At 41.9% G+C, this 17,214-nt stretch overlaps 1 protein-coding gene across 2 annotated transcripts in view; it reads right to left on the bottom strand.

Annotated features, from left to right (window-relative positions):
- The window catches only part of magi3b (membrane associated guanylate kinase, WW and PDZ domain containing 3b), a 121,997-nt gene that overhangs the window by 4,293 nt on the left and 100,490 nt on the right, over positions 1 to 17,214 (bottom strand). For both annotated transcript variants that reach the window (XM_071494066.1, XM_071494065.1), the window contains exons 8-20: positions 15,994 to 16,100; positions 11,023 to 11,214; positions 9,618 to 10,265; positions 7,751 to 7,782; positions 6,880 to 7,045; positions 6,670 to 6,764; positions 6,291 to 6,498; positions 5,571 to 5,753; positions 4,795 to 4,980; positions 4,204 to 4,300; positions 3,108 to 3,213; positions 2,437 to 2,574; positions 97 to 235 (exon numbers count right to left, since the gene is read on the bottom strand). In XM_071494066.1, the coding sequence (XP_071350167.1) occupies positions 97 to 235; positions 2,437 to 2,574; positions 3,108 to 3,213; positions 4,204 to 4,300; positions 4,795 to 4,980; positions 5,571 to 5,753; positions 6,291 to 6,498; positions 6,670 to 6,764; positions 6,880 to 7,045; positions 7,751 to 7,782; positions 9,618 to 10,265; positions 11,023 to 11,214; positions 15,994 to 16,100 (2,297 nt within the window). The remainder of the gene's footprint in view (positions 1 to 96; positions 236 to 2,436; positions 2,575 to 3,107; positions 3,214 to 4,203; positions 4,301 to 4,794; positions 4,981 to 5,570; positions 5,754 to 6,290; positions 6,499 to 6,669; positions 6,765 to 6,879; positions 7,046 to 7,750; positions 7,783 to 9,617; positions 10,266 to 11,022; positions 11,215 to 15,993; positions 16,101 to 17,214) is intronic.

The following is a 17,214-nucleotide window of genomic DNA, read 5'->3' as shown; positions in this document are numbered from 1 at the left end:
CAATACTATATCAATGGTAAACTAACATTCTGGAGGAGATCCCTGTATTGCACATTGACTTTCTCATTGCATAAACTGTGTGAATACAATACTCACTGCCCTCTTGAGCCAGGCCTGCCCCAGGTCGCAGCAGCAGCACCACTTTGTTTCCTCCAGCCTGGATCAGTTCAATAGCCCGCGTATGGGAAATGCCTCGTGCAGGCTCCCCGTTAATCTCCACTATCTCATCTCCAACCTGTCAGTAATGCAGAAAGCACACAAATTAAACAGAAACACACCTACCAATGCCTGCTGAGTCAAAGATACAGAAGCTGTATGCTTAATCAAAGAATCTAAATTTTATGCCAGCCACACACACACACACACACACACACACACACACACACACACACACACACACACACAGCTTTGTAATACCCTGGAGGTAGCCTCTATTATTGGAGATGACAAAATAACTCAGGATAAAGCATGTAAACATGTCAGTCTGTTAGGCTCTAATCAGTGCTGACACTCCTCACCACCCTTGGATAGGCAAAGTCATGCCCAGAGATCAGAGTCTAGCAAGGATAAGATTGATTCCCTGTAGGAGCCTCTATTCTGTTCCCTCACTGCACTGTCTCCCCTCTTATCCTAATAATAACAATGTGATCATTTCATTTCTGTGGGGAAATTCTAATTCTGCTGAACCTCCTCCATAGAGAGACAGAGCACAGGGTCACCACACCTACAGATCCAAAACGTTCTTTCGTACACTCAGTAACAGGGTGACCTTCCTCAAAGTGGTCATTATCTCACTCAAGCCCACTAAATAGAAAGAGGGACACTTGCTCACATGAGACCTTGAACAGGCTTGGATGGACAGATAAATAGACAGATAGACAGATAAGATGACAAAGTGTGGTGCTTATATTTACATTATAGTCTACCTGTGTCACAGTAGCCAAGTCATATACAAAACAGATGAAACACTAAAGGATGTAGGGAAGAAACTGTTTACAAAGAAAATACAATACACGTCTATACATAAATAAACAATAAACAAGAAGACAATAAAAAATATAAATAGACTTAAAGACTTAAAGACTGTCTGCCAACTTGACACTCAGCTATATGTTTTCTATGGGCAGTGTTCACTTAAATTACTTTGCTAAATAAAAACAAAGAAACTGCAAACACATCATAGCTGAAAGCATCTACAGCACTGTACCCTCAACACTGTAACTGGCAGTTGTTGAAACACAATTCATTATTTTAATCTCTGGTGCATTCAGCACACGGGCCAAGGAAAAATCATATTTCCTCTGATTTACCTCTCCCCTCCATAAACTACTAAATGTGCAAAATTGGATTTCAGCAATGTAATCATTTGCATAATAGCACAGAGAACTGTATCCAACAACGCTGAGTGTAACCAAATGAGCTTCCCAAGAACGCACTGACTTTAATTTCATCTAGTAACATCAAGTATTGAGTTGTTTTCCAGATGTTTCTTGTTAGCTGCAGGCCCCGTCAATGGGGACGTCTGTTTGTCAGTTGGTTAATCCCTCTGTTCAAAACTTTGATCCAGACTGAGACAGCTCAACAAGACGGCCCCCCCACCCCCGACCTCTGTTATAGACAAACCACCTGGACAAAATTTGTGCATGGGGAAATTTTCCTATGGCTCAACTTCTCACACAGGATATCTGATAATCTTATACATTTAAATTTCAATGAAATTCTCTAACAACATTCATCATCCCTTTAATGACCCCATGACCTTTCTTCTAAAAGATCCCTGAGGGCAAACTTCACATTTTCAGCTCTCTATCCAACACTGAATATTGTGAGATGTAATGAATACTGCAGCCTCTAGGGGCCACTAGTAATACTGCCGGGAGCAGGTGGTGGTGATTGTTGCTTGACAAGGTCATTGTTACATTTATAATACAAGAGGTTATAAGATGCAGCGCTATGTCTTCAGGGCAGATTGAAGGCTGCAGTGTGGCACTATTGGAAAGTGACAAGATGGGCCGGGGCTAGCTGGTTAGCATGCTAACTTCAGTCGAAGAAAAGATGTGACAGAGACAAGAGTTAGGATTTGTGCTACTTTCTACTGCTGGAGACTTTGAGAAGTTTGATGCTGAACTCATAATGTTTCTTCTAGACTGGTAAGTAAACAGCTAACGCCAATGTTAGCTACGTAGCAATAGCAAAGCTTAGCTCCTTTAAAGTGCCTCAGATTCTCTCTTCAGTAGTTTTTATTTTCAGTTCATTTCAGCAGTCTGTACCAAAAAAAACAGTCTTTCCCAGTTTAGAGTTGATATGAGGAACCTTTTAAAGTTTCAAATATTAGAAGAAAAAAAAAAAAAAAAATAAAAAAAAAAATAATATATATATATATATATATATATATATATATATTATAACTCTAATAATAACAACAGGAGCACTCACATGGATCCTTCCATCCAACTGAGCAGGTCCATCCTCCGCGAGTCTCAGGATGTACAAGCCCATGTTGTACTCTGTTCCCCCTCGCAGACTGAAGCCAAAGCCCCTGGGACCCCTCTCTAACTCCACTGTCAGGCAACCCTACACAGAGCAAGCATAAAGAAAACACTCCAGTCATTAATACACTCACATACAGACACACAAAGACATGCAGCAAACATACACATATAAAAAAATATACACTGCAAGTATATATTCAAAAAATAAAACATTTTTGTTGAAGATGCAGAGTTTTATTTCCATTGAAGATACTATTGAGACGCCCTCCTGTTTAATGATTACTTGTTTTTGTAATCATCTGTGTCTGTTTATGCAAAAATTGCCCTGAGATCAGTGATGTCTCATCAGACTCTGTGTGAGGGTTTTCTGTTGAGTAAAGATGTCCTCAATGATCCTTGCTCTTCATCAGTGGGTCATTTATCGACACTGATCCTAAAGCTGCATTGTTTGAAATTACAATTTCAAGAAAGACAATTATGCATGAATTGAATGCACCTGCACATTGAATAAAGACTGCAGCTTATATACTTGTTACATACAAACTTTTGCAGCTTTAACCTTCAGATAGTGGCTCAAACAACACATAATGGAGAGAATAAGAGGATTATTCTTACCTGGTTGGTTCCTGTCACACACAGCGTTCCCTGCTCGCTAAGTGAAAGAGTTTTGTGGTCAGACCAGTTGACTCCCTCCCTTTTCTCCTCCAGGTCGAGGTTATAACTGAAACAACAAACAGCACGTGTATGTCCTCAGTAACACATGCTTTAAACAGCACGCTGCAGGCCAAAGACTGAAAAAGCCATTATGCAAAACAGAAAATCTAATTTAATGCTAGATGTTAAATGGAGGAGAGCTGCATTTTCTTTTAAAATCTATTGACATTTTAATTTTGTTCTGTATATCTATATTGTACACATTATTATTTTGTATCAACTCTGTTATGTTTATGACACTGGTGTCTTTGTTGAGAGCAATTTTCTCAAGCTGTTTGCTCTGAGGGTAACGCTCCCTCTTTCACACTTTACTTCATGTTGAATGAGAATTTTTTGTGGTTATGATAATTTGTACGGGCAGGTAGAAGCATCACTACATTGATATCACCATAACCATGCCATAATGTGATTTAATTACAAGTTTAGAGGAGATTCTTGTTGCATTCTTGTCTACTTCTGCATGAACCCTCCTCAGGCCAAAAATTGAGGAGGTAGCGGTGACTTGGAGCTCCAGCAGTGAAGGAGGAATTACCCATTCAAATTTGGGCAGGAAAAAAGCTGCAAAATTATTTTCTCAGTTTTGCCTGATATGACATGTTTGGTGAAAGTACATTTTGATCACTTGGTGCACATTTTGTGCTTTTAAGATACCAATGCTGGAAGTTTAAAAATAGACTTGCAAACTTTTTCACATAAAGGACCCTTAAACTGACACAAATGGGCCATGGAAGATTTTGTCCCATCTGATAAAATGTTGCTTTTAGGTGTTTTATTACCGAAAGTGTTTGAAACCTGTAACCTGAATAGTCACATATTTTGTCATTGTGTTGCTTATGGATGGAATTAGGAACCTCCAAGAACACCCCTTAAGGACCTGTTGGGACCCCACTTTGAGAACCACTACTATAGGGTACTGCACTGGGTAGGTAGTTAACGTAGTAAGCATATAGTTCCAATCTACTAGCTACTTTTATTTTGTGTGTGAGTGGATCCTTACCGTTCATCCTGAAGTGCTGACCTTTGCCCCACCGCTCTGTGCTGAAGAGCCGGACTCTGTTTAGCTGAACTGGCCCCAGAGGGTGGACCCTTGTATTCTGAAATACATTTTGATATTTTGATCAGTATAAAATGCCCAAATCTGGAATCCATCTGCATCATGTTTTATACTAATTTTAAGTGAAATAGGTTCATCATTCACTTCTCTTGAATGATGAACTTTTAAACTGAAGGCAATTCTGCCATAAAAATATAAGCATTATTATAAGACCTACAGTAATAATAGATACATAGTGATGTCATTTGTTTTATTTTCATTCATTCAATCCTTTTGGAGCAACAGGGGACCCATTTTTTTCAAATGTGGAATACCTCAATTTGGAACTAAATTCTTAATACAGACACTAAAATATTTATACCTTCTTATTATAAGCACGGTTGATTGCTTTGATTACTTGGCAGCAAAACTAATTACCCCCCTTTGCAGACAATGAAGTTTAAGAACTGGATCACAACAAAACACGCAAGAATTGATCACAAAAAACGCACACAACTGTAGTAAATGCAGATGTGGGCACCCAGAGCTACTCACCATCCTCAGGAACAACAGTGAGGGTGACAACATTGCCGGCCTCCTTGATAAGTTGAACAATGTCATTGTGAGAGAGCTCGATGATGGATCGCCCGTTGACCGCCGAGATACGATCTCCGACATGCAGCAGGCCACAGCGGTCAGTGGGACTGCCTTCAATGATTCGGCCAATTTTGTGTGGGATAACTGAAAAGGCAGATATCAGGGGAATTGAGGGAAATATTTGAAATATGCAGTTTTTATACGCCCAGTGTAATAGCTGACTCTTGGCTACTTCTACAAGCAAACTGCTTTGTTTTGGTTTAACTAAAATCTAAACATTTAACAGCTATAAAAGAGAAACACACATCACTTCCTCCATATAACACTTTTGTCTGTACCTCTATGAACTGGGTTATACCACTAAATACACAATAGCTATCAGAAATGTTCAAATCCTCTTTACAACTGCCTGGTTCAAACCTCACTGCAGCAGACTATAATGTATTAAATCTCCCCATCAAACCTTCTCCTGTTGTCCTTGATGTATATAAATTGGTACCTTTAATAATAATTTTCTTATTTTATTAAAATCTTTAAGTTATTGTGGCCTCAGCCATTTTTCACATGCAGAAAGTCAAACATAAGTTCTGATGTGGATGATGATGGTAAGTGTGGTTAAATGTTTTTATCAGAAGGATCAAAACCAAACAAAAATAAAATACTGTGCAGAGTTAAGACATAGATGATGAAGATCTCAGCACACTGATGCAGTATCTAAGAGACCTGACCGTCACCTCCGTGCGGGGGTTTGCTCTTGGATGTGAGGATGACAAAGCCAAAGCCTTCCGTGTCCTTGCGGTGGAGTGTGATGTCAAAAGACTCGTGGTCCAGAGCGCTGGGCATCGGTAGGCGAGGTAGCTTGGGAGAACCGTTCACCAGCACTGGAGCCATTTCCTGAGCCTCTTCCTCTGTGACATCTGAAGCGAAAATGATACAGACGCTAATGTATTTGTGTTTGGTATTATGTTGTTATTATTGTTTAGGTGTGTGTATTCCTGAAAGCTTCTATAGAATAGTTTCTGTGCATTCATGGCTACTGGTGGATATGTAGGTGGAGTTATATCTACATAAACATTATGTGCAAGGCCTCACTTCTTCAAATCCATAACTGAGGTGATGATCCTTCAGATCAATTCAAGATTTCACTTGTAATAAAACAATACATCCAGTTCTGAGCCTCTTTCATTTGATTTTCCACTGATTAACTATGAGTCTTTGTGCTAATGCGAACTACTGAATTCATCACCTATTTTCAGTAAATACATCTGATTTTTTAACATTCAAACTTCTGTTGTTTCTGTCAAAATATATAAAATGCATCACTTCCTTTGAGTCAGAGGATTTTTCTCAGGACAACCCTGTGAGACACTGGGTGTTCAGAGCACTGTAAGCTGCTACAGTTCTTATCTTACCAAGAAACAGCTAAACATAGCATTGTTCTGCTTGTTGCTCACCTCTGTAGATGACCTTTCTGCGTACAGTCAACATAACTTGACCATTACGGGCGGCGTTGGTCATCAGATCCAACACCTGCTTGTGCGAGCGACCTTTAACCATCACACCATCGATCCCAATGAGCTCGTCTCCTGCTCTAAGACGACCATCCTTCTCTGCAGCTCCGTTGGGCACAATGGCCCCAATGTACACCTGGGGAAAGACATTCTGATAGGGGGTTAGTATAATGGGGAACTGGCCATTAAGAAAATAGAAACCTAATAATTATAAAGGCATATGAAAAACCTTTTTATGAGCTCGCAAAGTCATTTTATCGTTACACATTGCTAGTTTTCTTAATTTTATAACTGCTTCATAATAAAGTTTATGTGTACTTACTGGCTGCTGTGGACCTTCTCCTCCCAGGACACGGAAGCCAAAGCCCGTTTCAATGTCTCTCTTCAGAAAGACATCTATGTCTTTGGTGTGAGGCTCTGTGGATGAGTAATACCACCATCACTACTGTGTATGAGATCAAGGTTTCAAGTTGAACAGGGCTTAAGGTTAAATAAGAGCTTATGAGAGCAACTGGTGTTGGTCTACACTTACGTCTGCTCTCCAGCAGAGCTTTGGACTTCAGGTACATCTCTGTGGCGTCTCGTTTGGGGGAGTCGGCAGAGCGCAGGGTGCTTGTGTTGGAGTGGTAAGGCAAGGCCTGGGGAGCTGAGTCAACGATACCGTCCAGAGTCTCTGTACTGGCTGTCATTTCCTGTCTCTGAAAAGAAACACGTGTCACCAATACCACATATTGTATGAAATATTACTATTTGAGGACAACATGTGATTACAATTCCAATTTCAGATTTTCATTAGGTCACTCATCCTTTGGTGTTCACCGATGAAGACCATCACACATTTATCGATGGTCTCTGCAGTTTATTACCAAAGACAAATTGCATCTCATGTTGATAGATTTCCAAAAGAAAAAAAGGTCAAGTCACTGGCTTTCTTTTTTTTCTTAACATGGACTATTGTCACTTTACATTCCTCTTATTGTGCTGAGGGTACAGCAATGGGATTTGAATGTAATATAAAATCCACAGGAAAAACTAAAGATTTCCCCGCGGCTGTGACAGGCCTATTCAGGCAGAAAGGGCAACTTCTTTATCTAAAACTGTTATATTAATAATACCACCATATCTAAAGAGGCTCATCCAATGCTTCATTACCATTGCAATCCCCTGACAATAGCCCTAAGAATACGAATACTGAAAGGAAGTAATTAAGACCATTTTTCAGAGCAAACAAAAGGAGGCGCCCAGAAACATAATCAATATTCAAATTTATTGCTATCATTTAATTCGATGCAACAGAGGCTTACTGGCTAAGCTGAAGGACAAAAGGCTTTGAAATTAAATTGAAGAGATCCCATGGGGGAAAACAATAGTGAGGAAGTAGGAAAAGATATGTTTTTACTCACAGGCTTTAGACTCTTCACAGGGGATGTTTGACCTATGGAGAGTCACAGATAGACAACAGAAATATGGTTAGAATGCAGATATGCTTTAGAACAACAACAACCATCACCGAGCCACCATCCACCAGATGGCACTGTCTCTCTGACTGAGAAAGAGCGGCAGTGAGTTTAAAAATAAACCAGTGAGCTGCTCTAAACTCAAGAGGTGTACTCACTAAAGAATGCTCCATTAAAGAAAATACGTCCATGTGCGATTAACTTACATAGAGAATATAAAGGTAGCACATTTGCTGAAGTGCTGACTACATGGTTCAAGCCCGATGCTGGACTAAGGAAGCGGGTGAGAGCATTAGAGATTCATGCATATAATTCAGTGACTGATAATTCTCTTCCCTCTCTCTGTACAGTACACCCACACGTTCCATCTCAAGTGCTCAGATTGTTCCCTACAGATCATCTCTTACAGCCCCCTCCTCCCCTCCCCTCCCCACATTAACTGGATTAACAAACACTCCTCTGGAGCCTGCAGTCCTGTGGGGCCAGACCAACACTTGGTCCGATGAGGGGTTAAGTGGAGCCTGATGCAAAAGAGGAGACGCAGCGGCATCTTTCCGCTTTACTGCAAAATTCCCGATCCAGCATGAGAGGTATCAAAGGCATAAAATCACACAAATGAACATGTCACACACCTGTCACACACCTGAAACACAACGCTCTTGCTTCCATCCCTTCTCTAAGGCCTACTCTCCTTCTGTTCAGTGATGTCCACCCATCTTACACAGGGGTCATCTTCAAAGCCAAAAAGCCATTGTCTAATGAGGGCCGAAACTAGCATTAGCTCTTCAATTGCTGAGTTTGGCTCCGCTTTGACTGTGAGGTCATGCAGTGCGGCAGTGGCGTAGGACATGGTGATGGTGGCACAGCAGTGCGGATGAGTAGTGTGGATGTTTGGTAGGGGAACGAGAGAGAGAGAGGAGGGTTGGGGCACAGCTACAGGGAGGAGGCCCCTGGGGACCTTCCCTCTATAGCCATTTAACCATGGATCTTTAAGGGGCCATGGATATAGAGGCATGCAGAAATCCCTGCGCTCTGCTGATGATCAAAGCCAATCCGGAGTTCATCGACTTGCGCACTGAATCCCTGGGGCGGCTGGAGAGGGATGTAGGAGACATTTGAAGGGTGCCTACCCTCCTCCCTCTCTCCCTTGGAATCAAGCACATCCCCACACTTATGTAATTCCCACTCTTAGACTTGCAACAGACTGCATTACGCCTCAATGCGAGTTATCATAAACAGAGGCAGGTTGAGCGGAGGCACACAGGAGGAATGCTTGACATGTACAGTTTGAGTATGGATCTGATGGCAAGACATAGGACCTAGTCTGACCATCATCAGCTACGGGAGTGCAGGTGGATCTATTCGACCAAAAAAAAAAAAAAAAAAAGGCAGCAGTCTCAACTGTGGTGATCTTACACAGACCGCAGACACAGTGGCATCACTCAGCCTTCTACAGAACAACAGTGCGTGGTCAGTCAATGCCCCCCCCCCCCACCCTCCCGTAAATCAGCCACACCACCACCTCACCTCCTGTCAGTATCAGCACTCTGACCTCACCTCCCATGGGCACTGTTGAAGTTGTATCGACAGCAAATTACATCACTCACAAGAGGGCAGAAAAGCATGATAATAAATGAATGGCTACAATGATAGTAGGAGGAGACAGGTACGCAGACAGAGAGAGAAATAACAGCGTGGCTATACGGCGTCCATGCTGCCAGATGAACAGATAGACAGACAGATAGAGAGAGAGATAGTGGGACAGTCAGATGGACAGATGGATGACAGATGTATAATCGTTTCAGTCTCTCACCTCCTCGCAGCACGAGCACATTGACCTCGCTGCCCACTGGTAAGTCTTTAAGGATGTCCACCACCTGAGCGTGGCTCAGAGTTTGGACATTTTGCCTGTTGATCTCCTTAATGACATCGCCTTTCTGGAGGCCACGGCACCACTGGGCGTCCAGGATCATCTTCACCTTCTGTCCCAGCGGGCAGTCGGCAATGGCAAACCCGAATCCTCCCGGCCCCTTCACCAGTGGCACGCTCACCAGCTCTGGCTGTAGCATTCCCGTGGCCACCTCTCCTCGCTCCCCCTGCCTCCCGTTGGGCATGGTTGCCACAACGGGCCGGCCGCTGGCGTCCGTAGTCACATAGTGGAGCTCCTGAGACGAGCCGTGGAGGACATCACCTTTCACTAGCAGTGGCTGTCCATTGATGAGGGGCACAGCTGTCACCACCTCTCCACCATGCAGGGCCTGCTGGGGCTGCGCAGCTGTTGGAGGAGGAGGAGGTGGGAGAGGGTCGTCGCTGTCTAGATCCACATCTGGGGGGAGCGGGTAACCACGGCAAAGAACCATGTCCACATACTGGTTGATGGGAATGGATTGGAACATCTGCACCACCTCTGGATGAGTCTTCCCCAGCACACACATCCCGTTAATCTCAACAATCACATCACCTAAGACAGAGGGAGAGAAGAAAGCCAGTGACACAGGGAGTATCTCATCTGGTTTTTAATCCAGACTTCACTGCTTTCTTGTGAACGCTCTTATTTCTTCCTTTGTAAGATGAATCTTAGCTCTAACATGTCCCTTTCCTCCTCACTGCTCTCTCATATTTTCATTTTGGCAGCTCCCTGTACCTCTTTTCCCTTTCTCCCCCATCTACCATCTTTTCCCACTTTATTCCTGTCCCTCCGTCACTCGTTCCATTGTTGAATAGATCTGAACAGCACTCTCTGCCACAACTGCAACTATGGGTGTAGACTTCTGTCATATCATACCATTGTAACCATCACACACATACACACACATGCACAGACACACAGCTCACAGCAGTTAATGTAGACAACTGCAAGGCAATAGAAAGATTAGAAACTAAACAAGAACGATGTTAGATGGCTTCAGACCCACCCGTCAGACTGTCAGCTGTAAAACTATGTCCTTAACAGAGCTAGAGTTGTTATCGCCTTGTTGAACTCAGGGGACAGCATTAGGTTAAGTGGACACCACAGGGGTAAAACTAATACCTCCAGGTGCATCATGGTTCGTACAATCTGGCTGCAAAAGAATTTTCTGTAATATTGCCAAAATTAGCAGTTATAAACTCATAGATCTTCCTGCCAGCTAAATACAATTTTAATGTTTATTTGGGCAAGAGTACCCTTTCCATATCTTCCATCTCTGTGAGAGTACATCTGCAGATATTTTGCTCACCGGACGCCATCTTGTTGTCGTGGGCAGCAGGGCCGTCGCTGAGCACATTTTTCACCTGCAGAAACTCATCAGTGCGGTCACCTCCGATGATGGTGAATCCAAACCCCTGAGAGCTCTTCTTCAGCGCTGTGTGGTACATCTCCCCCTTCAGCTGGCTGGGGTCCGCGGTGAAGCCAGATGCACTGCCCTTACCTGTGCAGAAAGAGTGTACAGTGAGTGTATGTGCATAAAGGGTGTCTTCCGGGGGAGGTGTGCTGCCGAGGGAAATCCTGACTGAGTGACAAGCTTTATCAGACACAAGTAACATCTGCAAACGGTGCTCGACATCAAATGCAGCAACACTGATTAATGAATTTGTATCCTTCTTGAAAGGCAGCAAAATCCATCCATGTCTGCACTGAAAGTCAATTATATGCTTTAATATGCTGAAGATCAACAGAGTAATTAGTTGTTTCTAATTAACAGACATGACGTTATATACCTAGACTAGATAAACCCAACAACAGGGACCTTTCTGTACAGCCCTACTGAGAGAGGACCACAAACAGACAGATTAAATGATATCAAATCTTAGTTTTAGATGCTAATTCACTAGCCTCATTCCATTATAAGACTATAGTGCAGAACAGTGATATAACACCTCTGACAGGGTCCAAATTAGGAAGCTGTCCTCTCTTGTTCCCGCCCCACTGCAGTCAGTGACTCAGAAAAAAAGAGGTTTGTCAGTGCGGACTTTTTATAACTCTAGTAAGGAACAACTTAAGGTCAATGGCAACATCAATATGGACCAGCAGCTTGGCTGTGGCATACACAATACACTAGATAACCAGCAGCCAGGGTCACACTGCATTAAACTGAGCCGCTTCCCTATCTGGCATTACTGCGGTATCAGCACTTCAGATCATGGACACACCATTTTTTCCTTGCTGCCTGATGGTCCCTGGCCTGAACTGCCTTTTAGCTTCGATTCAAAAACAGTAAAACTGAAGCCAGTCATTGACAAATGGGGCAGAGACTGTGTTTCATATTGATAGAATGTGATGTGGCTGTCAGTCTCTGGGATGCCAGAAATATAATTACGTTTAGAAATGGTCTGGCTTCTTTTTTTCTTCTTTTAAACCGAACAGTTTCTTGAATGAACAGCAGCAAAATGACTTGAGTCAAAAGACAAGATACTTTATATTTTAGTATTTCTTGCATTACTTTTAGTATTACAAGAATGGGTAAAACCATGTATTAAGGTACACATATTTACCATTAACTAGTTGTTCATTAGCATGCATATTAATAGCTTATTGACTCTTTATTATTGATTATATAGCACTTATTGCCTCTTCCTGCATGACTGTATTCTACAACTACTTGGCCATTAAATAGAATTTTCCTATTAGTCTCTATCATTCTCTTAGTAATACTTATTAATGTAGCAATACAGAAAACTTTAAGTGTTAATAGTCTCCAAATAACTCTTAGTAACTCTCTCTAACTCAGAGATATGTTCATCATTGTAAAGTGAGGGCCTGCTCATACTTCACTAGTAGTTTAACACAACCCACACAGCTTCTCTACCTTCTAAAGATGCCTCCTCTTCACACTTCAGATCCATTATAGCACACCACTACTGCAATAAACACACGCTATTGTTAAGTTCCTAGCCTTGAAGAATCCTTTAATAGTTATGTTTGAAAATCTCTGAAGTACCCCATTAATAAAGGAGAAATTTGTACTTGTGTGGACTTTCACTTCTTCAACCACTGAATGGGAATATAACCCATGCACAACCACTTCTTGACAATCAAAAAGCAGTAATTCAGAGGTTACTGAGGGAAAACTCTTAGATAATGGCCTAGTGGTTGTAGACTGTGCAGAAAAATGCATTAATTAGTGCTTTATAATGACGAATAAACAGCCACTATACTACTAATAAACCTTCATATAAAATGTTACCCTAGACTGTTAATTGAGTTAAAAACAATATGATAAAACATTTCCACTAAACAATAACTACTAGTTGAACCAATAATAAGCTACATAAACACTTCTCAAAAACATTATTTCACTACCACCATACTGGTTAGAAATGTGGCTAGGCTACAATCTCAGTTCCAGTTTATGGAAACGTTCACCAACAACAGTTACAGGATAAGGTTGTGTTCTGCTTACTGTCAACAAATCTTAATCCTAACCCTAACTGTCTGCGACTGGTGCACAATAAGTTCTGACTTGCCAACTGCTTGTGAAACTCAACCCCAAGCCCTTTTATTCCTACCACAGGTCTTGTAGGTTTTGGTCTTTTAATGCCATTTGTTGACAATGTGAAAAACCTAGAAAATCACCCATCTTTAAAGGTAAGTGGTTTAGCATTGAGTACAAAGGTAAAAGCATGTGTCAAAGCTGCCCTTTGGCAAAGTTTACACTTAAATGAGACTATTGATATGTGTTGCTAGACTGGATTTTAGAAGACTGCGCCAAAGTATATGCCTCACCTGAAAACAATTGCTGTGCAAATGTAAATTTGAAGATGCATATCCTCTCCCGGTTCTTTCCTTTATCTTTTTCTGGTGCATATGGTGAGTGGACAGTGACTACCAATGACAAAGAGCTCATTTCCATAATAAGATCTCAACAGCAACTTTCTAGTTTGGCTGGAAAACTAAAAACTGCACAGACTCCCTCTCATTTCCTTCACTTTTAGAAACACTATAACTTCTGGAGGCCTGTGTGAGGAATTTAAATGCAGCCACTCTCAGACTATCAAATGGCTCAGCAGCCACAAACTTCCACCGCAGAAAATAAACAGCTGTGAGTGAGCGTAACTTATCACAGCCAGCGTGGACTCCATATGTCCACACTGTTGCATGGATCAAGCAAAGCTCATTTACATAATCACATTCAAATTGCTTGATAAACTGAACATGGGATGTTTTTTTTCCTTCCCCCCAGTGTGTGCAGAAATAGGCATTTGACTGCACGTTTGTGTGTGAAGAAACAGACAGAGGTAATGGAGGGAGAAAGAGAAACAGAGGGAGGAAGTGAGTGTGCCGTGTGCGAGCCTGCACTTGTGTGGGAGAGTCCAAGGAAGGTCTCTGTGCCAGTGTTTGTGGGCAGACTTTGAAAGCCAGAGGCAGACAAAACCATCAGATCCACCGCATCAAACAGCCATGGTTTTTGATTTCTCGTGTGTGACTCAGTTGCATTGTAAATCTCCAGTGACATTTTTCAGCATAATTGGGAGGACATCTTCTTTACTACATCAATGGAGCAACAGCAGCGGCTGCCTCCAAGAATGTACCTTTAACAGCAGAATCTAAAAACAACTGGCATTGTAAGGCCAAGAGTTGACTAACAGGGGAATGTACCAAGTTACAAGGTAGACAGCCAAATTAGCACAATGATGATGCCAAACACAAAGCCTTGTGTGTTAGATTGATGACAAACACCACGGTATAGTCTCTTCTGCAGGTTTAGTTGCAGCAACACCTCATATATCGACCTGAAAGTTGCTGATATTTAACTGATAAATAACACTCCATATAAATAAAAAATGAGCCTGAGAAAAGTGCTAAAAAAAAACAAGTAACCCTGTTGTTGTGAATAAGAACATAGGGATGGTGAAATAACAAAAATTATTAAATATATACACTGGGATCTAAAAGTCTGAGTCCGCTTTCCCCAGTTGGATGGGAAACTTGTATCAACCTTTTGGATCCCACTTCATACGTATTATTTAAGTTTATTAATTTCTTATTTGTCTTTTTGTATTTTAATAGTACTAATTTCCATAAAATAAATATTCCTGGGAATCCAATATCTTGGAAAACTGTAAAGTCTGAATTGTTGCCCGAGGTGTAACTGCCGACCGACCGTGCTTTGGTTTCATCATAGCAAACGTCTGACAGCTCAGTAGGTTGTGTAATCGGTAATCAGGGGTAATAAGGCAGTTTCCTCGGTCCCCACACACCTGAGCAGAGAGATGTCTGATTATGCTCGGCCTCTCTGACGTGCTGTTCCACCAGCTGTTGCCACATGCACCTCTAAAAGCTGCCCTCCTCCCCTGCATTCCCTCTCTCACTCCCTGAATCCCTGCCAGCGCTAGCCTGTCTGTCTCCACTGCTGCAGCACTGTAATCTATTATACATCCATGGTAATGAAAACATACTTAATTCATAATGTTTATTGCGGGAGAAAAATGGCTTGTCAACCTAAAGAACAGACCATTACAGGGGAGCTGACAAGAACATGTATTATGTGAGCGCGCCAGGGAGGAAAAGACCCGTTTTGACAATATATTAATACTTGAGGCTACTTGAAAGTTGACATGTTCAGCTGACCTTGCATGAAGCGATGGCGTTCCCACTGCTGCTTTCTATTCCCAGAAAACATATTTATCTCAGCACACTGACTGAGGTGAAAGGGTCGGCCTCTACACTGAGTATAAGCCAAAGTAATTAAACTACAATTATACTTTAGACAATTTGCTGATGCTCATGTCCAAAATGATTTACAGCTGGTACAGAAATAGAATAAGCTTCGTGAAAATTTTACACGACTCCAATGAAACCAAAACTACTCCTATTGTTCTTAAATATCATACATAATAGTGAAATAATAGAAGTACTAGGTGAGGTTAATTAATAAGAGCACAATAAGGCAAGAATTACAGTAGCATATAAAGAGCAATAGAAGGTGCTGAAGCAGCAGCAAAGTGTGTCATCATTTTAGATGAATTCACCCTCACTGGAATTTCTTGTTTTTTCCCAGACAGACAATGACAGTGCAAGTCAGAAAGCTGGTGGAACCGATTATGCTTACACATGTATGTACATGAGGGAGACGTCAAAACCCACAAGGTCCTTTACCGAACTCCTCTCCTGCTATGGCATACTGGATTTTATTTTTATTTTTTTCTCCTAACAATCCAGATGGAGAGGAAGTTGACAAGAGGGACACGTTCTGCAGTGCTGTTGTTACCTTGGGAAGGTGCAGCCGCTGCTTGTTGGATCGCAGCCGTCTCCTGGCTCAGCTTCTTCTTTGCCTCCAGGACTGGGTTCTCAAACTGGGTTTTCTGGTTGATGTGGCTGAAAAATGAACAGACTCAGATTTAGGATAAGACACCTCCAAACACACACAACATATATATAAATATATTCGAAAAGTGTGTCCAAACTTTGGCTGCTTCTGTGTATATAGTATATTTTTATACAATGTATGGATTATTATGGGTTATTGAGAGGAGTATGAAGAGCAAAAGTGTGTGATGAAATGTGCAAAAAGTGAGGGGGTCTGAAAAACATTTTTCACCAATTAATTATGTATGCACCTTCCTATAAAGCAACCATGATTTTCTAATAGAGGGATGCTCTGGTGGCGCCACTATAAATACATTCATAAACACAGCAGACATACAGTAAAGGCTGGCTTGCTTCTCTTTATGGGGGGAAGCTACTATGGCTTTTAGCCATTTAATATTGTAGGAAATGAACCCCGCGACTGCCAGCAACATCCTGTTCCTCTACAACAAGGTAAACAGCCTGTTGTCCCCTGGCATACAAAGCACAGCCGCTGTTTCATAGTGAGCTCATTTCAAGCTAAAACACTGACAGCCAAAAGCTCCATCCACTGACTCTTCTTGTGTAAACAGTGAGTTTCTCGCTCATGTCACTTCTACCTAGGAGGGATCTTTCTGCAGTCTGAGCAATAAAACAATGCAAGCCTTCCCATTTTCTTTTCATCACAACAGATTGCTACCTCTCCTTCCTGCCCCCACCCTCCTCCCTCCATGCATTCCAGTTGAAAATCTCCCCACTTCTCCCCACTGCTGTTACAATGGCTGTGTTTTACTGATTTCCTGCTGCGGTGCTGAGCACAAAAACACATTCTGCACACAGACAAATATACAAACAATACGCAGACACGTATACCCAGACTCACATTCTATACACACACGCTTACTTACACAAACACAGGCAGAACACAGCGAGAGCACAATCAGCGTTGTGTTCACATGCAGGTCACGGCAATGTTACCCGCAGAGTTTCATTTTGCCACCCACTGATAAACAATGGGAAAATCCTGATCAGGCTCTATAACTGTTCTCCAGGTAAATGCTTCCTCTCTGCATGTTACGTAACTCAGCATCCTCACCTGAGATTACCAAAATGAGCTGTGTGCCAAATCCATCTGTTTATTTTT

This window comes from Trachinotus anak, unplaced genomic scaffold, assembly GCF_046630095.1.
Source record: "Trachinotus anak isolate AG129_WGS33_773 ecotype Australia unplaced genomic scaffold, CSIRO_AGI_Tana_v1 ptg000013l, whole genome shotgun sequence".
NCBI classification, from domain to species: domain Eukaryota; kingdom Metazoa; phylum Chordata; class Actinopteri; order Carangiformes; family Carangidae; genus Trachinotus; species Trachinotus anak.
Note: the sequence above shows the minus strand (reverse complement) of the source record. Positions and strands in the feature narration are given on the sequence as shown.